General features: G+C 43.0%; 1 protein-coding gene and 1 long non-coding RNA gene across 2 annotated transcripts; one reads left to right on the top strand and one right to left on the bottom strand.

Annotated features, from left to right (window-relative positions):
• The first annotated feature begins 426 nt into the window (after positions 1-426).
• On the top strand, positions 427-4,889 carry LOC120039506. Its single transcript, XR_005475437.1, has 5 exons — positions 427-725; positions 1,292-1,377; positions 1,504-1,639; positions 1,761-1,826; positions 4,781-4,889. It is a non-coding gene; the product is annotated as an uncharacterized LOC120039506 (long non-coding RNA).
• A 1,907-nt stretch (positions 4,890-6,796) lies between these two features.
• LOC120039505 (RUN and FYVE domain-containing protein 2-like) lies at positions 6,797-17,570 on the bottom strand. Its single transcript, XM_038984922.1, has 6 exons — positions 17,360-17,570; positions 14,709-14,928; positions 14,557-14,633; positions 14,116-14,143; positions 10,891-10,968; positions 6,797-7,933 (listed from the first exon to the last, which is right to left on the bottom strand). Exons 2-6 carry the CDS (start codon positions 14,808-14,810, stop codon positions 7,790-7,792), a joined length of 429 nt encoding a protein of 142 aa, XP_038840850.1. The 5' UTR covers positions 14,811-14,928; positions 17,360-17,570; the 3' UTR covers positions 6,797-7,789.
• Between the last annotated feature and the right edge of the window lie 8,500 nt (positions 17,571-26,070).

A 26,070-nucleotide genomic window follows, 5' to 3' on the forward strand; every position in this document is an offset into this window, starting at 1 on the left:
CTCAGAGCTGACTGTCTGCTTTATGTACTGTCACTAGACTCAGAGCTGACTGTCTGCTTTATGTACTGTCACTAGACTCAGAGCTGACTGTCTGCTTTGTGCTGTCACTAGACTCAGAGCTGACTGTCTACTCTGCTTTATGTGCTGTCACTAGACTCAGAGCTGACTGTCTACTGTATGTGCTGTCACTAGACTCAGAGCTGACTGTCTGCTTTATGTACTGTCACTAGACTCAGAGCTGACTGTCTGCTTTATGTGCTGTCACTAGACTCAGAGCTGACTGTCTGCTCTGCTTTATGTGCTGTCACTAGACTCAGAGCTGACTGTCTGCTCTGCTTTATGTACTGTCACTAGACTCAGAGCTGACTGTCTGCTTTATGTGCTGTCACTAGACTCAGAGCTGACTGTCTGCTTTATGTGCTGTCACTAGACTCAGAGCTGACTGTCTGCTTTATGTACTGTCACTAGACTCAGAGCTGACTGTCTGCTCTGCTTTATGTACTGTCACTAGACTCAGAGCTGACTGTCTGCTTTATGTATATTCCGACCTTGACCTTTACCCATGATCATGTCTTGACCGTGTGACTGTGTCACCAGGTACATCGAGGTGTTCCCCAGTAGGAGGAGTGAGATCGGAGGTCGGAAGAAGACGGAGTCTTTTGAAGAGGGCAGGAACTCCAGACAGAGTCAACCACACAGACCTGCAGCACAGCCCCCCAGACATGGTGAGACAGGCCTGCAGCACAGCCCCCCAGACATGGTGAGACAGGCCTGCAGCACAGCCCCCCAGACATGGTGAGACAGACAGGCCTGCAGCACAGCCCCCCAGACATGGTGAGACAGACAGACCTGCAGCACAGCCCCCCCAGACATGGTGAGACAGACAGACTTGCAGCACAGCCCCCCCAGACATGGTGAGACAGACAGACCTGCAGCACAGCCCCCCAGACATGGTGAGACAGACAGGCCTGCAGCACAGCCCCCCAGACATGGTGAGACAGACAGGCCTGCAGCACAGCCCCCCAGACATGGTGAGACACAGACCTGCAGCACAGCCCCCCCAGACATGGTGAGACAGACAGACCTGCAGCACAGCCCCCCCAGACATGGTGAGACAGACAGGCCTGCAGCACAGCCCCCCCAGACATGGTGAGACAGACAGACAGACTTGCAGACAGACAGTTTTCTTAATGTTAGTGTCATGTCCTTTAGCGTTGATTGGATTTCTGTGATGAAAATGAACGGAGGGTCGATGTCTAGGTGGATGTTCCATGGTTGTGGTTTGTTTCAGGGTCTCATCCGGTATCTTCTCTGCCCCAACACTTTGTTCACATGAGAGGACTGCCCTTCCAAGCCACAGGAGATGACATCGTTCAGGTATTGTTTGTGTGTTTTCCACTACCGTCTCATAGCGAGACCGTGCTAACTAGCGTCAGAGAAGTTTGAACAAACGATGACTTTCTGTAACACTCAAGATTCAGAAGTTTGATATTGGTCTGTCAGTTCTTCTGTCCTCTAGCGCTGTCTAGGATACTGGTGGAGTTCGGTCCGGACGGGAGGGCCAGCGGAGAGGCTGATGTTTACTTCACATCACACCAAGACGCCGTCTCAGCCATGACCCGGGACAAGGCACACATGCGTACGTCTGTGTGTAGTATCAGTCAAAAGTTTAGATACACCTACTCATTCCAGGGTTTTTGTTTATACTATTTTCTAAACGTGGTCATCCTACCCTGAACTGGTTTTCTGTTTCTGTGCAGAAGAGAGATACATTGAGCTGTTCCTGAATTCAACATCATCTGACGAGGGGGAATGAAGGTTGCCAGGTTGGTCTGAATTAAACATTTCAAATATTGTTCATCATGTATGCATAGTCACTTTAACCATATCTACATACTACCTCAATCAGCCTGACTAACCGGTGTCTGTATATAGCCTCGCTACTTTATATATTCTCTCTACTGTATATAGCCTCTCTAGTGTATATAGCCTCTCTAGTGTATATAGCCTCTCTACTGTATATAGCCTCTCTAGTGTATATAGCCTCACTACTGTATATAGCCTCTCTACTGTATATAGCCTCTCTACTGTATATAGCCTCTCTACTGTATATAGCCTCGCTACTTTATATATTCTCTCTACTGTATATAGCCTCTCTAGTGTATATAGCCTCTCTAGTGTATATAGCCTCTCTACTGTATATAGCCTCTCTACTGTATATAGCCTCTCTACTGTATATAGCCTCTCTACTGTATATAGCCTCTCTACTGTATATAGCCTCTCTACTGTATATAGCCTCGCTACTTTATATATTCTCTCTACTGTATATAGCCTCTCTAGTGTATATAGCCTCTCTAGTGTATATAGCCTCTCTACTGTATATAGCCTCTCTAGTGTATATAGCCTCTCTAGTGTATATAGCCTCTCTAGTGTATATAGCCTCTCTAGTGTATATAGCCTCTCTAGTGTATATAGCCTCTCTAGTGTATATAGCCTCTCTAGTGTATATAGCCTCTCTAGTGTATATAGCCTCTCTACTGTATATAGCCTCTCTAGTGTATATAGCCTCTCTAGTGTATATAGCCTCTCTAGTGTATATAGCCTCTCTAGTGTATATAGCCTCTAGTGTATATAGCCTCTCTAGTGTATATAGCCTCTCTAGTGTATATAGCCTCTCTACTGTATATAGCCTCTCTACTGTATATAGCCTCTCTAGTGTATATAGCCTCTCTAGTGTATATAACCTCTCTAGTGTATATAGCCTCTCTACTGTATATAGCCTCTCTAGTGTATATAGCCTCTCTACTGTATATAGCCTCTCTAGTGTATATAGCCTCTCTAGTGTATATAGCCTCTCTACTGTATATAGCCTCTCTACTGTATATAGCCTCTCTACTGTATATAGCCTCTCTACTGTATATAGCCTCTCTAGTGTATATAGCCTCTCTACTGTATATAGCCTCTCTAGTGTATATAGCCTCTCTACTGTATATAGCCTCTCTACTGTATATAGCCTCGCTACTTTATATATTCTCTCTACTGTATATAGCCTCTCTAGTGTATATAGCCTCTCTAGTGTATACAGCCTCTCTACTGTATATAGCCTCTCTACTGTATATAGCCTCTCTACTGTATATAGCCTCTCTACTGTATATAGCCTCTCTACTGTATATAGCCTCGCTACTTTATATATTCTCTCTACTGTATATAGCCTCTAGTGTATATAGCCTCTCTACTGTATATAGCCTCTCTAGTGTATATAGCCTCTCTAGTGTATATAGCCTCTCTAGTGTATATAGCCTCTCTAGTGTATATAGCCTCTCTAGTGTATATAGCCTCTCTACTGTATATAGCCTCTCTAGTGTATATAGCCTCTCTAGTGTATATAGCCTCTCTAGTGTATATAGCCTCTCTAGTGTATATAGCCTCTCTACTGTATATAGCCTCTCTACTGTATATAGCCTCTCTACTGTATATAGCCTCTAGTGTATATAGCCTCTCTACTGTATATAGCCTCTCTACTGTATATAGCCTCTACTGTATATAGCCTCTCTACTGTATATAGCCTCTCTAGTGTATATAGCCTCTAGTGTATATAGCCTCTCTACTGTATATAGCCTCACTACTGTATATAGCCTCACTACTGTATATAGCCTCTCTAGTGTATATAGCCTCACTACTGTATATAGCCTCTCTAGTGTATATAGCCTCTACTGTATATAGCCTCTCTACTGTATATAGCCTCTCTACTGTATGTAGCCTCTCTACTGTATATAGCCTCTCTACTGTATATAGCCTCTCTAGTGTATATAGCCTCTCTAGTGTATATAGCCTCTCTAGTGTATATAGCCTCTCTAGTGTATATAGCCTCTCTACTGTATATAGCCTCTCTACTGTATATAGCCTCTCTACTGTATATAGCCTCTCTACTGTATATAGCCTCACTACTGTATATAGCCCCTCTAGTGTATATAGCCCCTCTAGTGTATATAGCCTCTCTAGTGTATATAGCCTCTCTACTGTATATAGCCTCTCTAGTGTATATAGCCTCTCTACTGTATATAGCCTCTCTACTGTATATAGCCTCTCTACTGTATATAGCCTCTCTACTGTATATAGCCTCTCTAGTGTATATAGCCTCTCTACTGTATATAGCCTCTCTACTGTATATAGCCTCTCTACTGTATATAGCCTCACTAGTGTATATAGCCTCTAGTGTATATAGCCTCTCTAGTGTATATAGCCTCTCTACTGTATATAGCCTCTCTACTGTATATAGCCTCTCTAGTGTATATAGCCTCTCTACTGTATATAGCCTCTCTACTGTATATAGCCTCTCTACTGTATATAGCCTCTCTACTGTATATAGCCTCTCTACTGTATATAGCCTCTACTGTATATAGCCTCTCTACTGTATATAGCCCCTCTAGTGTATATAGCCTCTCTACTGTATATAGCCTCTCTACTGTATATAGCCTGTCTTTTTACTGTTTTATTTCTTTACTTACCTATTGTTCACCTAATACCTTTTTGCACTATTGGTTAGAGCCTGTAAGTAAGCATTTCACTGTAAGGTCTACACCTGTTGTGTTTGGCGCACGTGACAAACTTTGATTTGATAATATTGGCTTACTGATTTTAGGCTCTGAGTTTGATAATATTGGCTTACTGATTTTAGGCTCTGAGTTTGATAATATTGGCTTACTGATTTTAGGCTCTGAGTTTGATAATATTGGCTTACTGATTTTAGGCTCTGAGTCTGTTGTGATTCTGTCTGCAGGGGTTCTTAGCGGAGATGACCTGTGTATCAGAGGTGGAAATCCCCATCGACTGGATGTGGCACCATTTGTAAAGGTGTAGAATATAATAATAAACTATGTTAATCCAAACTGACTCCCATTTATTATGTGAATAAATGCAACAGTCCCTGTACGTCTCTGGAGGAATCGCGTCACGGTAGAGCCTCCATCACCTCTGACTATAACAGCTTAACTTGCACCGTTATGCAGTTATTAAGAGATACAGCCAATCCGTGTTCTAGCATTAGAGGCAAGCAGATCAGAGACGTCCAGGTTGGAACCCAAGGATGTGTAGTGTGTGTATATAACTAGCAATAGACCTACTGAATTATACAACATATAGTCCTAAAAGGATGTGTAGTGTGTAATAATAACTACTGAATTATAAAACGTATAGTCCAAAAAGGACACTGTAAAATGCATTTACTCAATTAGTCACAAAATAATGAATTCAAGCAGTTAGTGGACATGACAGTCTACCACCAATAGGCTGACTTAACGTGGTCACACACACGTCTTCAGAATCATCTCTTGTGGGAAAAAAACGATTGTGTGATACACAGGAGCCTTGGTAGAAAGTTCTCAAAAGTATGAATTCACTGTCCTTTTAACCACATTCAAGCAGAAACTCACCCCACAACCTGAATGAACATTGCTTTGCTCTTTGCAAGTAAAAACAAAAAAGACAGGAAACCACCCAGATTCTAATGAACTATTTAAATGATCGCCGTGCATTTGTGTTGCTCTTTGAACAATCTGCCATCAGACGGACACAATCAGTTTCCCTGTAACAATACACCCAGTTTCCCTGTGACAATACACAGTTTCCCTGTAACGATACACTCAGTTTCCCTGTAACGATACACTCAGTTTCCCTGTGACGATACACTCAGTTTCCCTGTGACAATACACTCAGTTTCCCTGTGACAATACACTGTTTCCCTGTAACGATACACTCAGTTTCCCTGTAACGATACACCCAGTTTCCCTGTAACGATACACTCAGTTTCCCTGTAACAATACACCCAGTTTCCCTGTGACAATACACTCAGTTTCCCTGTAACGATACACTGTTTCCCTGTAACAATGCACCCGTAGCCCTTTCACGGACTCTTGATCCAATCCACGTGTGACAATTTCATTCACACAGTAACATTAATTTAGTCGATTCAAGTTTCAGCGGTATTCGCACGCCTCCCAGCACCAGTGACCCCAGGACTTCCTTGGGAACATCCCTTCCGAGAGATTGGCTCAGATAAGGTGTGTTTGACCCGTGATGGCCAGCCATCCAAACAAGGTAGTAAATAGTGAGTCATCACACTGCTCCCAGCCAGTATCACCTCTCATTCTTCCACTACATCAGAATGACTAGGTCTGGATTTAACGTCTGCTCTTTGTATAAGCACTCTGGCTGAACGGCACAATAAAGACGTGACTGTGTCTTTCCGGCCAATGAGGCGTGAGGTTATGGAAGAGCATTCATATGTCATTTAGCAGACTCTCTGATCCAGAGTCACTACAGTAGTGAGTCATTTAGCAGACTCTGATCCAGAGCCACTACAGTAGGGAGTCATTTAGCAGACTCTGATCCAGAGTCACTACAGTAGTGAGTCATTTAGCAGAGTCACTACAGTAGTGAGTCATTTAGCAGACTCTCTGATCCAGAGTCACTACAGTAGTGAGTCATTTAGCAGACTCTCTGATCCAGAGCCACTACAGTAGTGAGTCATTTAGCAGACTCTCTGATCCAGAGCCACTACAGTAGTGAGTCATTTAGCAGACTCTCTGATCCAGAGCCACTACAGTAGTGAGTCATTTAGCAGACTCTGATCCAGAGCCACTGCAGTAGTGAGTCATTTAGCAGACTCTCTGATCCAGAGCCACTTACTGTCAGGAACATGTTGTGATTCAGTCTGAGTTGACTAACGGTTCCTAATCTCAGTGGATGGTGATGTCAGAGAGGAGATATCATAGATCATTACAATATAAATAAAAACCAGGCTTGGAAAAACTTCAGTTTATTGTTGAGTAAAGAAACATTTACATCTTGAGAATCAGATAAATTCTGTCTCTAACATCACCCAGATAATTACAGAGCTGGCAGATAATCAATAGAATCCCTTTTTTAAATTTTAATTATTTTAATTTCTTAATTAAAAAGTTAGGCAATGTTGCATTTTGTCCCACTGTTGTCAAACCAAAGCTTTGCACCAGGTTTAGATCAACCATGAACAAAAACAATTCAATGTTTCACCAAAATGTCATATCTGATAAAATATCAATCCTACTTTGAATGTGTCACAATAAATGTTTTGAGTAAAAAGCCACAAGTAACTGAATAAATACTGTGTTCAGTTCAGATACCTACACATGATGTAAAATACTTTTCACCTAACCTAGAGAACACAACCTGGGACCTGAACGGTTTGTGCAAATCATTCCACTCTTAGCCATATGCCAAACATGGTTTGAATAGCACAAACAGATCTGGGACCAGGCTATGAAAATATATACCTTTTCATGGAGTCATTGAAGTTCGTCAGACGTCTGAAACCATTAGAGATGAGAAGCTTAAAGTCCGTTTTCCATGAAGTTAAAGCTGCACTGTGCAGAAATCGCTCCGCCATTTCCTTATTGCTAAAAGTCTAATTTCAGTTTGTGACAAAACAATCATATACAGTGTAGAGGAATCACTGTTCAATCCAAACCAGTGAAATATCTTTTCCATAACCAAATATATTGTATTTTCAAGCTGGTGTAAAAAAAAAAAATGAAAGTGAAAGATGCAAAAACAAAAATGGGAAGCATAGAAATAGTCCGCATAGAACATCTACCGCTTCTTAGACTGGCTTTCAATGAGAATGACAGATCTATAACTCGCATTTCTATGTGAAATCGGTCAAACCGCCCAAAAAGTTTCATATCGCAGCGTTAAGTTGTCAGACAGGAAGTTAGTCACTGCATTCCAGAGAGATGAGGAAGTGTGAGTCTCAGGATGGGCTGGAGGCATACTGCTGCAGTAGCTGAGAGTAGCAGGTGTCACAGACGTGTTCAGGGTTGATGGAAGAGGGAAGAGGAAGCTCATTGGTCAGACAGAGGTCACAGAACACCCCTCGACAGTTAGCACACCGTCTCTATCGAGAGAAGAGAAACAGTTAATGCACCGTCTCCATAGAGAAACAGTCCCTACACCGTCTCCATAGAGAAACAGTCCCTACACCGTCTCCATAGAGAAACAGTCACTACACCGTCTCCATAGAGAAACAGTCACTGCACCGTCTCCATAGAGAAACATTTAATACACCGTCTCCATAGAGAAACATTTAATACACCGTCTCCATAGAGAAACATTTAATACACCGTCTCCATAGAGAAACAGTCCCTACACCGTCTCCATAGAGAAACAGTCCCTACACCGTCTCCATAGAGAAACAGTCCCTACACCGTCTCCATAGAGAAACAGTCCCTACACCGTCTCCATAGAGAAACATTTAATACACCGTCTCCATAGAGAAACAGTCCCTACACCGTCTCCGTAGAGAAACAGTCCCTACACCGTCTCCATAGAGAAACAGTCCCTACACCGTCTCCATAGAGAAACAGTCCCTACACCGTCTCCATAGAGAAACAGTCCCTACACCGTCTCCGTAGAGAAACAGTCACTGCACCGTCTCCATAGAGAAACATTTAATACACCGTCTCCATAGAGAAACAGTCCCTACACCGTCTCCGTAGAGAAACAGTCACTACACCGTCTCCATAGAGAAACAGTCCCTACACCGTCTCCATAGAGAAACATTTAATACACCGTCTCCATAGAGAAACATTTAATACACCGTCTCCATAGAGAAACATTTAATACACCGTCTCCATAGAGAAACAGTCACTACACCGTCTCCATAGAGAAACAGTCACTACACCGTCTCCATAGAGAAACAGTCACTACACCGTCTCCATAGAGAAACAGTCACTACACCGTCTCCGTAGAGAAACAGTCACTACACCGTCTCCATAGAGAAACATTTAATACACCGTCTCCATAGAGAAACATTTAATACACCGTCTCCATAGAGAAACAGTCCCTACACCGTCTCCGTAGAGAAACAGTCACTACACCGTCTCCATAGAGAAACAGTCCCTACACCGTCTCCATAGAGAAACATTTAATACACCGTCTCCATAGAGAAACATTTAATACACCGTCTCCATAGAGAAACATTTAATACACCGTCTCCATAGAGAAACAGTCACTACACCGTCTCCATAGAGAAACAGTCACTACACCGTCTCCATAGAGAAACAGTCACTACACCGTCTCCATAGAGAAACAGTCACTACACCGTCTCCATAGAGAAACAGTCCCTACACCGTCTCCGTAGAGAAACAGTCCCTACACCGTCTCCATAGAGAAACAGTCACTACACCGTCTCCATAGAGAAACAGTCACTACACCGTCTCCATAGAGAAACAGTCACTACACCGTCTCCATAGAGAAACAGTCACTACACCGTCTCCATAGAGAAACAGTCACTACACCGTCTCCATAGAGAAACAGTCCCTACACCGTCTCCGTAGAGAAACAGTCCCTACACCGTCTCCATAGAGAAACAGTCCCTACACCGTCTCCATAGAGAAACAGTCACTACACCGTCTCCATAGAGAAACAGTCACTACACCGTCTCCATAGAGAAACAGTCACTACACCGTCTCCATAGAGAAACAGTCACTACACCGTCTCCATAGAGAAACAGTCACTACACCGTCTCCATAGAGAAACAGTCACTACACCGTCTCCGTAGAGAAACAGTCACTACACCGTCTCCATAGAGAAACAGTCACTACACCGTCTCCATAGAGAAACAGTCACTACACCGTCTCCGTAGAGAAACAGTCCCTACACCGTCTCCGTAGAGAAACAGTCCCTACACCGTCTCCATAGAGAAACAGTCACTACACCGTCTCCATAGAGAAACAGTCACTACACCGTCTCCATAGAGAAACAGTCCCTACACCGTCTCCATAGAGAAACAGTCCCTACACCGTCTCCATAGAGAAACAGTCACTACACCGTCTCCATAGAGAAACAGTCACTACACCGTCTCCATAGAGAAACATTTAATACACCGTCTCCATAGAGAAACAGTCACTACACCGTCTCCATAGAGAAACAGTCACTACACCGTCTCCATAGAGAAACAGTCACTACACCGTCTCCATAGAGAAACAGTCACTACACCGTCTCCATAGAGAACAGTCACTACACCGTCTCCATAGAGAAACAGTCACTACACCGTCTCCATAGAGAAACAGTCACTACAGCGTCTCCATAGAGAAACAGTCACTACAGCGTCTCCATAGAGAAACAGTCACTACACCGTCTCCATAGAGAAACAGTCACTACACCGTCTCCATAGAGAAAGTCAATACACCGTCTCCATAGAGAAACAGTCCCTACACCGTCTCCATAGAGAAACAGTCCCTACACCGTCTCCATAGAGAAACAGTCACTACACCGTCTCCATAGAGAAACAGTCACTACACCGTCTCCATAGAGAAACAGTCACTACACCGTCTCCATAGAGAAACAGTCACTACAGCGTCTCCATAGAGAAACAGTCACTACAGCGTCTCCATAGAGAAACAGTCACTACACCGTCTCCATAGAGAAACAGTCACTACACCGTCTCCATAGAGAAACATTCACTACACCGTCTCCATAGAGAAACAGTCACTACACCGTCTCCATAGAGAAACAGTCAATAAACCGTCTCCATAGAGAAACAGTCAATAAACCGTCTCCAGAGAAACAGTCACTACAGCGTCTCCATAGAGAAACAGTCACTACACCGTCTCTATAGAGAAACAGTCACTACAGCGTCTCCATGGAGAGAAGATAAACAGTTAATGCAGAACTTGATGTTCAGTTCCCAGTTGAGCCAGAGACTGGAGAGAACTGCAGAGATGCACCACTTCCACATGGACTCTTGTAGTGGCGCTCCGTGGGGAAGATCATGAGGATGTACAAACAAGGTCAGTGTATCAGTTTGAGGAAGACATTATGTCTGAAGAAGAAGAAGTGGTGGTGGAGTACCTTGGTCTTAGTCATGGACTCGTCCTGTTCACATAGAGAGCAGATGGATGCCTGGTGGATCTCAAGACAAGACTGGTCCTGGAAACGAGAACGTCTGCATTAGGTATATTTAACATTACAGTGGGAAAGTATTCACACCCCTTCCCCTTTTCTACATTAGTTAGGTTACAGCCTTATTCTACAATGAATTAAATAAAAACCACGACAATCTACACACACCACCCCATGATGACAAAGAGAAAACAGGCTTTTTGCACATTTAAAAATACAGTTACCTTATTTACATAAGTATTCAGACCCTTTGCTATGAGACTCGAATTTGAGCTCAGTTGCATCCTGTGTCCATTGATCATCCTTGAGATGTTTCTACAACTTGATTGGAGTCCACCTGTGGTAAATTCAATTGATTGTACATAATTTGGAAAGGCACACACCTGTCTATATAAGGTCCCACAGTTGACAGTGCATGTCAGAGCAAAAACCAAGTCATGAGGTTGAAGGAATTGTCTGTAGAGCTCTGAGACAGGATTGTGTCGAGGCACAGATCTGGGAAAGGGGAAGAAAAAAAATGTCTGCAGAATTTAAGGTCCCCAAGAACACAGTGGCCTCCATCATTCTTAAATGGAAGAAGTTCAGGAACCACCAAGACTCTTCCTAGAGCTGGACGCCCGGCCAAACTGAGCAATCGGGGGAGAAGGGCCTTGATCAGGGAGGTGACCAAGAACCAGATGGTCACTCTGACAGAGCTCCAGAGGTCCTCTGTGGAGATGGGAGAACCTTCCAGAAGGACAACCATCTCCGCAGCACTTCACCAATCAGGCCTTTGTGGTAGAGGGGCCAGACGGAAGCCACTCCTCAGTAAAAGGCACATGACAGCCTCCTTGGAGTTTGCCTTAAAGACTCAGACCATGAGAAACAAGATTCTCTGGTCTGATGAAACCAAGATTGAACTCTTTGTCCTGAATGTCAAGCGTCACATCTGGAGGAAACCTGGCACCATCCCTAAGGTGAAGCATGTTGGTGGCAGCATCATGCTGTGGGAAAGATGAACGGAGCAAAGTACAGAGAGATCTTTGATGAAAACCAGCTCCAGCGTGCTCAGGACCTCAGACTGGGGTGAAGGTTCACCGTCCAACAGGACAACAACCCTAATCACACAGCCAAGACAACGCAGGAGTGGCTTCGGGACAAGTCTCTGAATGTCCTTGAGTGGCCCAGCCAGAGCCCGGACTTGAACCCGATCGAACATCTCTGGAGAAACCTGAAAATAGCTCCCCATCCAACCTGACAGAGCTTGAGAAGAACTGCAGAGAAGAATGGGAGAAACTTCCCAAATACAGGTGTGCCAAGCTTGTAGCGTCATACCCAAGAAGACTCGAGGCTGTAATCGCTGCCAAAGGTGCTTCAACAAAGTACTGAGTAAAGGGTCTGAATACTTATGGAAATGTGATAGTTTTTACTGTTTATAAACTTGCAAAAAAAATATTTTGTCAGTAAAATAGCAGAGATAATGATTTATTTCAGCTTTTATTTCTTTCATCACATTCCCAGTGGGTCAGAAGTTTACATACACTCAATTAGTATTTGGTAGCAGTGCCTTTAAATTGTTAATTTTGGCCCATTCCTACTGACAGAGCTGGTGTAACTGAGTCAGGTTTGTAGGCCTCTTTGCTCACACACACTTTTTCAGTTCTGCCCACAAATTTTCTATAGGGTTGAGGTCAGGGCTTTGTGATGGCCACTCCAATACCTTGACTTTGTTGTACTTAAGCCATTTTGCCACAACTTTGGAAGTATGCTTGGGGTCATTGTCCATTTGGAAGACCCATTTGCGACCAAGATTTAACTTCCTGACTGATGTCTTGAGATGTTGCTTCAATATATCCACATAATATTCCTCCTCATGATGCCATCTATTTTGTGAAGTGCACCAGTCCCTCCTGCAGCAAAGCACCCCCACAACATGATGCTGCCACCCCTGTGCTTCACAGTTGGGATGGTGTTCTTCGGCCTGCAAGCCTCCCCCTTTTTCCTCCAAACATAACGATGGTCATTATGACCAAACAGTTGTATTTTTGTTTCATCAGACCAGAGGACATTTATCCAAAAAGTACAATCTTTGTCCCCATGTGCAGTTGCAAACCGTAGTCTGGCTTTTTATGGCGGTTTTGGAGCAGTGGCTTCTTCCTTGCTGAGTGGCCTTTCAGGTTATGTCGATATAGGACTCGTTTTACTGTGGATATAGATACTTTTGTACCGGTTTCCTCCAGCATCTTCACAAGGTCCTTTGCTGTTGTTCTGGGATTGATTTGCACTTTTCACACCAAAGTATGTTCATCTCTAGGAGACAGAACGCGTCTCCTTCCTGAGCGGTATGACAGCTGCGTGGTCCCATGGTGGTTATACTTGCGTACTATTGTTTGTACAGATGAACGTGGTACCTTCAGGCATTTGGAAATTGCTCCCAAGGATGAACCAGACTTGTGGAGGTCTACAATTTTTGATTTCTTTTGATTTTCCCATGATGTCAAGCAAAGAGGCACTGAGTTTGAAGATGGGCCTTGAAATACATCCACAGGTACACCTCCAATTGACTCAAATGATGTCAATTAGCCTATCAGAAGCTTCTAAAGCCATGACATAATTTTCTGGAATTTTCCAAGCTGTTTAAAGGCACAGTCAACTTAGTGTATGTCAACTTCTGACCCACTGGAATTGTGATACAGTAAACAATTGTTTGGAAAAATGACTTAGGACATCTACTTTGTGCATGACACAACAGACTTGCCAAAACTATAGTTTGAAGGTAGGCCTTGAAATACATCCACAGGTACACCTCCGATAGGCTAATTGACTTCATGTGAGTCAATCAGAAGCTTCTAAAGCCATGACATCATTTTCTGGAATTGTTTAAAGGCACAGTCAACTTAGTGTATGTAAACTTCTGACCCACTGGAATTGTGATACAGTAAAGTATAAGTGAAATAATCTGTCTGTAAACAATTGTTGGAAAAATGACTTGTGTCATGCACAAAGTAGATGTCCTAACCGACTTGCCAAAACTATCGTTTGTTAACAAGACATTTGTGGAGTGGTTGAAAAATGAGTTTTAATGACTCCAACCTAAGTGTATGTAAACTTCCGACTTCAACTGTAGTCAAAATGGTAGAAACACCCTTGTACATCTAGACATACCGTAGTTTGGAGAGACTTCAGGAATCTTACCTGTTCATCCTGGTTTTGTGAGAATGACCTAGAGAGAGAGAGCGATGTCAAGCTATTGGTTCGTAAGGCGATGCAGTAGAACGACACTACATGTTTTCAGGACTAAACCAAAGAGACTTCATGTTTTCAGGACTAAACCAAAGAGACTTCATGTTTTCAGGACTAAACCAAAGAGACTTCATGTTTTCAGGACTAAACCAAAGAGACATGTTTTCAGGACTAAACCAAAGAGACATGTTTTCAGGACTAAACCAAAGAGACTTCATGTTTTCAGGACTAAACCAAAGAGACTTCATGTTTTCAGGACTAAACCAAAGAGACTTCATGTTTTCAGGACTAAACCAAAGAGACTTCATGTTTTCAGGACTAAACCAAAGAGACTTCATGTTTTCAGGACTAAACCAATGAGACTTCATGTTTTCAGGACTAAACCGTGCTTACATGTTTGAGCCCAGACTGCTCTTGTCCTCCAAGATTTGGCACAGTTGCTCCTTCTCCTTTTTGACGGCCTCCAGTTCCTATGACAGAACAACATGGCCGTGTCAGTCCTTGAATAGACAGAGACTTCAGGGTGGTTTTCATGTTGGGTCTACCTTCCTGATGTCGTCCACCTGTCTGGGGTCTCCCTGGGGTGTTGAGGTCCTCTTCTCCCCAGGGTGTATGTACCCACCTCCCTGCTCGCTCTCCTTCCTCATGTCGTCCACCTGTCTGGGGTCTCCCTGGGGTGTTGAGGTCCTCTTCTCCCCAGGGTGTATGTACGGGCCACCACCTCCCTGCTCTCTCTCCTTCCTCAGCTCCTGCTCCAGACTCCATCTAATATGTTTTTATATCAAGTACAAAACCTTGAAAATCTGAACAAATAATGAATATGTTTTTATTAATTGACTGAATAAATCTGAGTCTATAGAGCGGTACGAGCAGCAGTGTTGGTCCCTTGTTCATGAAATAAAAAGATCACAGAAATGTTCAAAACGCACATTTTTATTTCTCTCAAATTTTAAGCACGAATTTGTGAGCATCATCCTCACCAAGATAATCCATCCACCTGACAGGTGTGACATATAAAGAAGCTGACTAAACAGCATGATCATTACACAGCTGCACCTTGTGCTGGGGACAATAAAAGGCCACTCTAAAATGTGCAGTTGTGTCACAACAACACAATGCCACAGATGTCTCAAGTTGAGGGAGCGTGCAATTGGCATGCTGACTGCAGGAATGTTCAACAGAGCTGTAACCAGATAATTAAATGTTCATTTCTCTACCATAAGCCACCTTCAACGTCATTTTAGAAAATTCGGCAGTACGTTCAACTGGCCTTACAACCGCAGACTGCCTCTGCGAGCAGGCCTTTCTAATCGACCTGGCCCGGGTATCCTGGAAGGATTATTGACCTCATCCCGTCAGTAGAGGATGCCTGGTCGTTCTTTAAAAGTGCCTTTCTCACCATCTTAAATAAGCATGCCCCTTTCAAAAAATGTAGAACTAAGAATAGATATAGTCCTTGGTTCACTCCAGACCTGTCTGCCCTCGACCAGCACAAAAACATCCTGTGGCGGACTGCACTAGCATCGAATAGTCCCCGCGATATGCAACTTTTCAGGGAAGTCAGAAACCAATAAACACAGTCAGTTAAGGAAAGCAAAGGCTATCTTTTCAAACAGAAATTTGCATCCTGTAGCTCTAACTCCAAAAAGTTCCGGGACACTGTAAAGTCCATGGAGAATAAAAGCAGCTGCCCACTGCACTGAGACTAGCAAACACTGTCACCACTGATCCTCAGCTTCTACTTCACCCAAATCCAGATAGCAGATGTTCTGAAAGAGCTGCAAAACCTGGATCGTATAAATCAGCTGGGCTAGACAATCTGGACCCTCTCTTTCTAAAATGATCCGCCGCCATTGTTGCAACCCCTATTACCAGTCTGTTCAACCTCTCTTTCATATCGGCCGAGATCCCTAAAGATTGGAAAGCTGCCGCGGTCATCCCCCTCTTCAAAGGGGGAGACACTCTAGACCCAAACTGTTACAGACTGATATCCATCCTGTCCTGCCTTTCTAAAGTCTTCGAAAGCCAAGTTAATAAACAGATCACCGACCATTTCGAATCCCACCGTACCTTCTCCGCTGTGCAATCCGGTTTCCGAGCTGGTCACGGGTGCACCTCAGCCTCGCTCAAGGTACTAAACGATATTATAACCGCCATCGATAAGAGACAGTACTGTGCAGCCATCTTCATCGACCTGGCCAAGGCTTTCGACTCTGTCAATCACCGTATTCTTATCGGCAGACTCAACAGCCTTGGTTTTTTTAATGACTGCCTCGCCTGGTTCACCAACTACTTCTCAGATAGAGTTCAGTGTGTCAAATCAGAGGGCCTGTTGTCCGGACCTCTGGCAGTCTCTATGGGGGTGCCACAGGGTTCAATTCTCAGGCCAACTCTTTTCTCTGTATATATCAATGATGTCGCTCTTGCTGCTGTTGAGTCTCTGATCCACCTCTACGCAGACAACACCATTCTGTATACATCTGGCCCTTCTTTGGACACGGTGTTAACAAACCGCCAAACGAGCTTCAATGCCATACAACTCTCCTTCCGTGGCCTCCAACTGCTCTTAAATGCAAGTAAAACTAAATGCATGCTCTTCAACCGATCGCTGCCCACACCCGCCCGCCCGTCCAACATCACTACTCTGGACGGTTCTGACTTAGAATATGTGGACAACTATAAATACCTAGATGTCTGGTTAGACTGTAAACTCTCCATCCAGACTCACATTAAGCATCTCCAATCCAAAATTAAATCTAGGATCGGCTTCCTATTATTTCGCAACTAAGCCTCCTTCACTCACGCTGCCAAACATAACCTCGTAAAACTGACTATCCTACCGATCATCGACTTCGGCGATGTCATTTACAAAATAGCCTCTCATCCGCCGCCATCACCTCATGTTTCAGCATGATAATCCACAGCCCCGTGTCATGAGGCAAATGGTGGTCACACCAGATACTGACTGGTTTTCTGATCCACGCCCCTACCTGTTTCTTTTTTAAGGTGTCTGTGACCAACAGAGTCATATCTGTATTCCCAGTCATGTGAAATCCATAGATTAGGACCGAATGAATTTATTTCAAATGGACTGATTTCCTTATAGGAACTGTAACTCAGTAAAATTGTAGCTTTTTGTTGTTGTAATGTTCAGTGTATATAAATCCAAATCAAATGTATTGATCCTGATAATTACCTGTGTTTCCGTAGTCGTTCCACCTCCAGCTGTAGAGAGTCTATCTTGTCTCCAAACTCCTGTTTAAACAGTTTATTATCCTCCCCAGCCTGGTCCCTCTCCGTCTCCGCCTGACGGGATCTGAACCGGGGGGGGGGGGGGGCAAGGTGAACGGCGGGGGGTAAAATGAACTCATGGTAAAAATGAAAATTAAACAACTCATGAACTAAACTTCAAATGAAAACGACAGAACTGAGAAATGAAACTAAAGAAGAACTTGTGAACTTCAGGTCAAATTAAATGAAGACGGCCACAACAAACTCATGCTAAATGAAAAGAAGAAAACATGGTGGGTAGAGAGACTCCATTTCAACAGAAAAGGGAGAGAAACAGAAAAGAGACCTAAAAAGAAAAACTAGGATACGTCAAAAAGGAAGCGAAGTGAACAAAGACTCCTCCTCCCATCATCCAGAAGCAGACCAGAAGTTTGTATTGAATATGTTTTTATTATGCTAGTATTGACTACAGTTGACATCTAAGGTAAATAGTATTGACTACAGTTGACATCTAAGGTAAATAGATCAACATACATGGCATTTCCTTTTAAACTTGCTTTTCTCTGGGAATACTTTAGCATTCTGACCTTTCACACAACCAGTACATCCTTACGTGGTGATTTGGGTTGTTGTTCAACGGTAGATGTGCTGTTCGCTGCTCTGAGATTCCCAAAAACAAAATATATATATATCTTAAGCAGTAAGACCTTGTTAAATCCATCGGTAGGCAATAGAAGAACGATGATCTGAATGCTAAAGATGATAGTTTGTTTTGATGAAATTCAGATTAGAGGAGGAAGCAGATTAGACGAGGAAGCAGATTAGAGGAAGCAGATTAGAGGAGGAAGCAGATTAGAGGAGGAAGCAGATTAGACGAGGAAGCAGATTAGAGGAGGAAGCAGATTAGACGAGGAAGCAGATTAGAGGAGGAAGCAGAACTACAACCTGTGTGTACTCTATGGAGTCAGACGTCTTTATACTATAATTACTGTGTTATGTTTCAGGAGCCCAGATCTTTTTTAACCTTTGGGGTTTAGACTTGAGTTGGGCTTAGTGTCTGGTCTAAGGACCGATGTCTGTAGGGCTTAGACCATAGGCTGTACACCGGAGCACTATACATTCCTATGGTATTTACAGTGGGGTCCTAAATCATTGACACCTTTGATAAAGATGTGCAAAAGTGACTGTACATATTAAATAATTAAAATATTGAGATATATTGTATGCAACAAAAATAGATATTTTAAACTAATTTAAAAATCGCTCAGAAAAATAGATTTTGTTTAAACAAGTAATCAATTTTTTTCTCAAAAAGGTAGGGGTCAAAATTATTACCACCCTGTATTCAATAGGAAAGGGGAACACAGTCAGACTGCCCTTTTGAATTCAAATCAGATGTTATCAATGGGTTTCACATCCAGAGACTGGCTACTGGGTAGAGTTCCATGATGTCACTGATCTTAACAAGGCCAGAGTTCCATGATGTCACTGATCTTAACAAGGCCAGAGTTCCATGATGTCACTGATCTTAACAAGGCCAGAGTTCCATGATGTCACTGATCTTAACAAGGGCCAGAGTTCCATGATGTCACTGATCTTAACAAGGGTAGAGTTCCATGATGCCACTGATCTTAACAAGGGTAGAGTTCCATGATGTCACTGATCTTAACAAGGCCAGAGTTCCATGATGTCACTGATCTTAACAAGGGCCAGAGTTCCATGATGTCACTGATCTTAACAAGGCCAGAGTTCCATGATGTCACTGATCTTAACAAGGCCAGAGTTCCATGATGTCACTGATCTTAACAAGGGTAGAGTTCCATGATGTCACTGATCTTAACAAGGCCAGAGTTCCATGATGTCACTGATCTTAACAAGGCCAGAGTTCCATGATGTCACTGATCTTAACAAGGCCAGAGTTCCATGATGTCACTGATCTTAACAAGGCCAGAGTTCCATGATGCTACTGATCTTAACAAGGGCCAGAGTTCCATGATGTCACTGATCTTAACAAGGGTAGAGTTCCATGATGTCACTGATCTTAACAAGGGTAGAGTTCCATGATGTCACTGATCTTAACAAGGGTAGAGTTCCATGATGTCACTGATCTTAACAAGGGTAGAGTTCCATGATGTCACTGATCTTAACAAGGGTAGAGTTCCATGATGTCACTGATCTTAACAAGGGTAGAGTTCCATGATGTCACTGATCTTAACAAGGCCAGAGTTCCATGATGCTACTGATCTTAACAAGGGCCAGAGTTCCATGATGTCACTGATCTTAACAAGGGTAGAGTTCCATGATGTCACTGATCTTAACAAGGGTAGAGTTCCATGATGTCACTGATCTTAACAAGGCCAGAGTTCCATGATGCCACTGATCTTAACAAGGCCAGAGTTCCATGATGCTACTGATCTTAACAAGGGCCAGAGTTCCATGATGCTACTGATCTTAACAAGGGCCAGAGTTCCATGATGTCACTGATCTTAACAAGGGTAGAGTTCCATGATGTCACTGATCTTAACAAGGGTAGAGTTCCATGATGTCACTGATCTTAACAAGGCCAGAGTTCCATGATGCCACTGATCTTAACAAGGCCAGAGTTCCATGATGCTACTGATCTTAACAAGGGCCAGAGTTCCATGATGTCACTGATCTTAACAAGGGTAGAGTTCCATGATGTCACTGATCTTAACAAGGGTAGAGTTCCATGATGCCACTGATCTTAACAAGGGTAGAGTTCCATGATGTCACTGATCTTAACAAGGGCTAGAGTTCCATGATGTCACTGATCTTAACAAGGGCCAGAGTTCCATGATGTCACTGATCTTAACAAGGCCAGAGTTCCATGATGTCACTGATCTTAACAAGGCCAGAGTTCCATGATGTCACTGATCTTAACAAGGGTAGAGTTCCATGATGCCACTGATCTTAACAAGGCCAGAGTTCCATGATGTCACTGATCTTAACAAGGGTAGAGTTCCATGATGTCACTGATCTTAACAAGGGTAGAGTTCCATGATGTCACTGATCTTAACAAGGCCAGAGTTCCATGATGTCACTGATCTTAACAAGGGCCAGAGTTCCATGATGTCACTGATCTTAACAAGGCCAGAGTTCCATGATGTCACTGATCTTAACAAGGGTAGAGTTCCATGATGTCACTGATCTTAACAAGGCCAGAGTTCCATGATGTCACTGATCTTAACAAGGGCCTCAGGACCAGTGGAAGCAACATCTTCTATGTTCATGTCATCTGACCAGAGCACCGGTTACAATCCAAATGCAAATTCCGTTTATCAAACTCCCGACGTTTACATTTGTTGGATGACAGGAACATAGGAATACTTGGCCACACACCAGTGGTGGGTTTAGTGTCTAAATGAGAATGTATGAGCAGAAAATAAACCCGTAACTACTGTACAATATTGATGGTGGATCTTTGATGCTTTGGGGCTATTTTGCTTCCTCTGGTCAATAGCATCATGAAATGTAACCAGTACCAGGACATTTTAGCCAAAAACCTGGTTGCATCTGACAGGAGACTGGAACAAGACCACAAGTGGGTCTTCCAGCAAGACAATAACTCCAAGCACACATCAAAATCCACTAACAAATGGTTAATTAGCCACAAAATAAAATAGATTACTTGTTAAACAAAATGTCTTTCTCTGAGCAATTGTATATTTGTATAAAATAATACCCCCATTTTTTTGGACTATACAATATAGCTGAGTATGATTTATTTTATACGGTAATTAGTGCTCATCTTACTCAAGCGTGTCAATACATTTACATTTAAGCGACTTACAAATTGGTGCATTCACCTTATGATATCCAGTGGAACAACCACTTTACAATAGTGCATCTAAATCTTTTAGGGGGGGGGGGGGGGGGTTAGAAGGATTACTACTACAATACTTTCAAACCCCATTGTATCTACATAGTAAACGGCTCTGAGGTATAGCCTACGGTCCTTATAGCCTACGGTCCTTATAGCCTACGGTCCTTATAGCCTACGGTCCTTATAGCCTACGGTCCTTATAGCCTACGGTCCTTATAGCCTACGGTCCTTATAGCCTACGGTCCTTATAGCCTACGGTCCTTATAGCCTACGGTCCTTATAGCCTACGGTCCTTATAGCCTACGGTCCTTATAGCCTACGGTCCTTATAGCCTACGGTCCTTATAGCCTACGGTCCTTATAGCCTACGGTCCTTATAGCCTAAGCTTAGGACCTATGCTACTGTTGGCAGAGATGGGCTATATTTCTGTTACATGTATTTGAAATATGTATTTCACCAACCTAAACTACACTCCAATGTATTCTGTAACAAGATACTTTCGAAAGATGTCATTTGTATTTTTGAAAATACAAAATACTTTTCTATACCATTTTTTTTTAATAGCGATTCACGATTTTGTGTCCTTCTTTCTTCCTGAATTGGTATCAGTAGTCTGATGGCACTACGGTGTGATGAGAACGTCTGCTGAATGAACCAAACATACGTGTATATGTAAAAATGAAGAATTGCAAAGCATGCTGAGTATTATTTGAATGAGCTCCGCCCCAGAAAAAGGCCAATGATAATAATACCCAGTGTGCTTTGCAGTTCATTTTGGTCACTTTAAGCCTTCCGCATCCTTCGGTTTGGCTGGCGCCTGGCTAAACTAGTGTGCTCGCATACTTCCTTAAGTCCTTTGCTTGAAAAACGAGAAAAAGTGGCAATAGTACTGTTTGTCCATCTTAAGATGCCGTAGCCACTTCCTCAAAATAGTCCGAATGGATCTAAGACGACTCAATAAATCCGTCATTGCCGTTTTTTTTGCAGAGGAGATCCTAGTCCCGCAATTTTAGAAAAAAAAACAGCCCAAAATGTCATCATAATATACATGCATGAACCGTCCGAAGCGTTTGGGAAGGGAAGCATACGGACGCCTTTACAGTCAGTTCAACTAAGGTAGATAACAACATATCACAGTAAAACGTTTCTGGAACAATCGCTGAGGATGTTGCTGCTGTTCGGACCGCCTACTTGCAAATGTATTTCTGTATACAAATACAAAATACATATATTTTGTCGTTTATTTTTGATACATTGATCTTTATGGTATTTTGTCATTTTTTTTGCCAATTCTTGACTGTAGTGGGCTTCAGGGAGTCGATTTAGAAGAAACAACGGCAGCCATTTTACATTTTTCAGAACAGTACACCTCTCTCTTCCCGAAAATGGCTGCCATCACAAACTGGAAGTCTTGTATCAGGGAACATTCATTACATTCATCATTCATCTGATATCTTTATTCGTTTCGGAATGAACCCAAGCTAAAGTCCTGAAACCCAGCGAGCAGAGTGGAGCCCCCTCTGCACTGCTAGTATACCAACGTAAAAACACACAAACACACGGTAGAACAGACAACGAGGCCAGAGAGACTGTCTCAGTCAGGAGAGTAGAGGTTTAGGAAAGAAAATGTAATTTAACACTAGAGAAGGAAAGGAACCGTAACAGATGTCATACCAAAAAAATAAGTAACCTAGTTAAAGGGATAGTCCAGGATTTTGGCAATGAGGTCCTTTATCTACTTCCCTACAGTTAGATGAACTCGGGGATACCATTTTTATGTCTCTGTGTTCAGTTTGAAGAAAGTTGCTAACTAGCATTAGCGCCAATGACTGGAAGTCTATGGTATATGCTAGCAGACCCGATAGCGTTCCAGTCATTGCGCTAACATTAGTTAGCATGATCGCAGATACCATAGACTTCCAGTCATTGCCCTAACGCTAGTTAGCAATTGCACTAGCGCTAGTTTGCAACTTCCTTCAAACTAAACACAGAGACATACAAAATGGTATCCACAAGTTCATCTAACTCTAGGGAAGTAGATAAAGGACCTCATTGCCAAAATCCTGAAGTATCCCTTTAAGTAATTTCTATATTATGCAAATATTGTTTTTCTGATTTGGATCAGGGTTTATGAAACTATGATGTGGGTGTCATTCTGAGGAACAGAGGAGAGGGGGGGACTACTGCTGCTTCTGAAGCAGCTTCTCTGCGTTGGAACTCAAGCTTCTGGCCTGCTTCACACAGTCTTCCTCACTGTGAGGAGGAGATAGCGGAGGAAGAGGTAAAGAATCAAGAAATTAAAGGGATGGAGGAATGGAAAGATAAAAGAAAGTAGCGATGGATAGAACAGAAAGAGAGTGAAAGAGGAAGAAGGTAGTTATTAAGCCCTGAAAAGAACACATGTTTAGATTAGATCTGAGAGTCTAAAACACTGGCAAGAGTCTGTCCAAAGCATTGTCAGATTCTCTCTCAATCCAGGATTGGTCTTCATCTGGGTCCATGAAATCCATCCCAAATGCTTTGGGTAAACTCCAGTCCTATTATTCTGAGTAGCAGACTACTGGTGTAGTAGAGTAGCAGACTACTGGTGTAGTAGAGTAGTAGACTACTGGTGTAGTAGAGTAGCAGACTACTGGTGTAGTAGAGTAGTAGACTACTGGTGTAGTAGAGTAGTAGACTACTGGTGTAGTAGAGTAGCAGACTACTGGTGTAGCAGACTACTGGTGTAGTAGAGTAGTAGACTACTGGTGTAGCAGACTACTGGTGTAGTAGAGTAGTAGACTACTGGTGTAGTAGAGTAGTAGACTACTGGTGTAGTAGAGTAGTAGACTACTGGTGTAGTAGAGTAGCAGACTACTGGTGTAGTAGAGTAGCAGACTACTGGTGTAGCAGACTACTGGTGTAGTAGAGTAGTAGACTATCTGTGTAGTAGAGTAGATAGACTACTGGTGTAGTTAGAGTAGTAGACTACTGGTGTAGCAGACTACTGGTGTAGTAGAGTAGCAAGACTACTGGTGTAGTAGAGTAGCAGACTACTGGTGTAGTAGAGTAGCAGACTACTGGTGTAGTAGACTACTGGTGTAGTAGAGTAGCAGACTACTGGTGTAGTAGAGTAGCAGACTACTGGTGTAGTAGAGTAGCAGACTACTGGTGTAGTAGAGTAGCAGACTACTGGTGTAGTAGAGTAGTAGACTACTGGTGTAGTAGAGTAGTAGACTACTGGTGTAGTAGAGTAGTAGACTACTGGTGTAGCAGACTACTGGTGTAGTAGAGTAGCAGACTACTGGTGTAGTAGAGTAGCAGACTACTGGTGTAGTAGAGTAGCAGACTACTGGTGTAGTAGACTACTGGTGTAGTAGAGTAGCAGACTACTGGTGTAGTAGAGTAGCAGACTGCTGGTGTAGTAGAGTAGCAGACTACTGGTGTAGTAGAGTAGCAGACTACTGGTGTAGTAGAGTAGTAGACTACTGGTGTAGTAGAGTAGCAGACTGCTGGTGTAGTAGAGTAGTAGACTACTGGTGTAGTAGAGTAGTAGACTACTGGTGTAGTAGAGTAGCAGACTACTGGTGTAGTAGAGTAGTAGACTACTGGTGTAGTAGAGTAGTAGACTACTGGTGTAGTAGAGTAGTAGACTACTGGTGTAGTAGAGTAGCAGACTACTGGTGTAGTAGAGTAGCAGACTACTGGTGTAGTAGAGTAGCAGACTACTGGTGTAGTAGAGTAGCAGACTACTGGTGTAGTAGAGTAGCAGACTACTGGTGTAGTAGACTACTGGTGTAGTAGAGTAGCAGACTACTGGTGTAGTAGAGTAGCAGACTGCTGGTGTAGTAGAGTAGCAGACTACGTGTAGTAGACTACTGGTGTAGTAGAGTAGCAGACTACTGGTGTAGTAGAGTAGCAGACTACTGGTGTAGTAGAGTAGCAGACTACTGGTGTAGTAGAGTAGCAGACTACTGGTGTAGTAGAGTAGTAGACTACTGGTGTAGTAGAGTAGCAGACTACTGGTGTAGCAGACTACTGGTGTAGTAGAGTAGCAGACTACTGGTGTAGTAGAGTAGCAGACTACTGGTGTAGCAGACTACTGGTGTAGTAGAGTAGCAGACTACTGGTGTAGTAGAGTAGCAGACTACTGGTGTAGTAGAGTAGCAGACTACTGGTGTAGTAGAGTAGTAGACTACTGGTGTAGTAGAGTAGTAGACTACTGGTGTAGTAGAGTAGTAGACTAGGTGTAGTAGATAGTAGACTACTGGTGTAGTAGAGTAGCAGACTACTGGTGTAGTAGAGTAGCAGACTACTGGTGTAGTAGAGTAGTAGACTACTGGTGTAGTAGAGTAGTAGACTACTGGTGTAGTAGAGTAGTAGACTACTGGTGTAGTAGAGTAGTAGACTACTGGTGTAGTAGAGTAGCAGACTACTGGTGTAGTAGAGTAGCAGACTACTGGTGTAGTAGAGTAGTAGACTACTGGTGTAGTAGAGTAGCAGACTACTGGTGTAGTAGAGTAGCAGACTACTGGTGTAGTAGAGTAGTAGACTACTGGTGTAGTAGAGTAGTAGACTACTGGTGTAGTAGAGTAGCAGACTACTGGTGTAGTAGAGTAGCAGACTACTGGTGTAGTAGAGTAGCAGACTGCTGGTGTGTAGTAGAGTAGTAACTACTTGTGTAGTAGAGTAGCAGACTACTGTGTAGTAGAGTAGCAGACTACTGGTGTAGTAGAGTAGTAGACTACTGTGTAGCAGACTACTGGTGTAGTAGAGTAGTAGACTACTGTATGTAGCAGACTACTGGTGTAGTAGAGTAGACTACTGGTGTAGTAGAGTAGCAGACTACTGGT

Source organism: Salvelinus namaycush, unplaced genomic scaffold, assembly GCF_016432855.1.
Source record: "Salvelinus namaycush isolate Seneca unplaced genomic scaffold, SaNama_1.0 Scaffold2760, whole genome shotgun sequence".
NCBI lineage: Eukaryota > Metazoa > Chordata > Actinopteri > Salmoniformes > Salmonidae > Salvelinus > Salvelinus namaycush.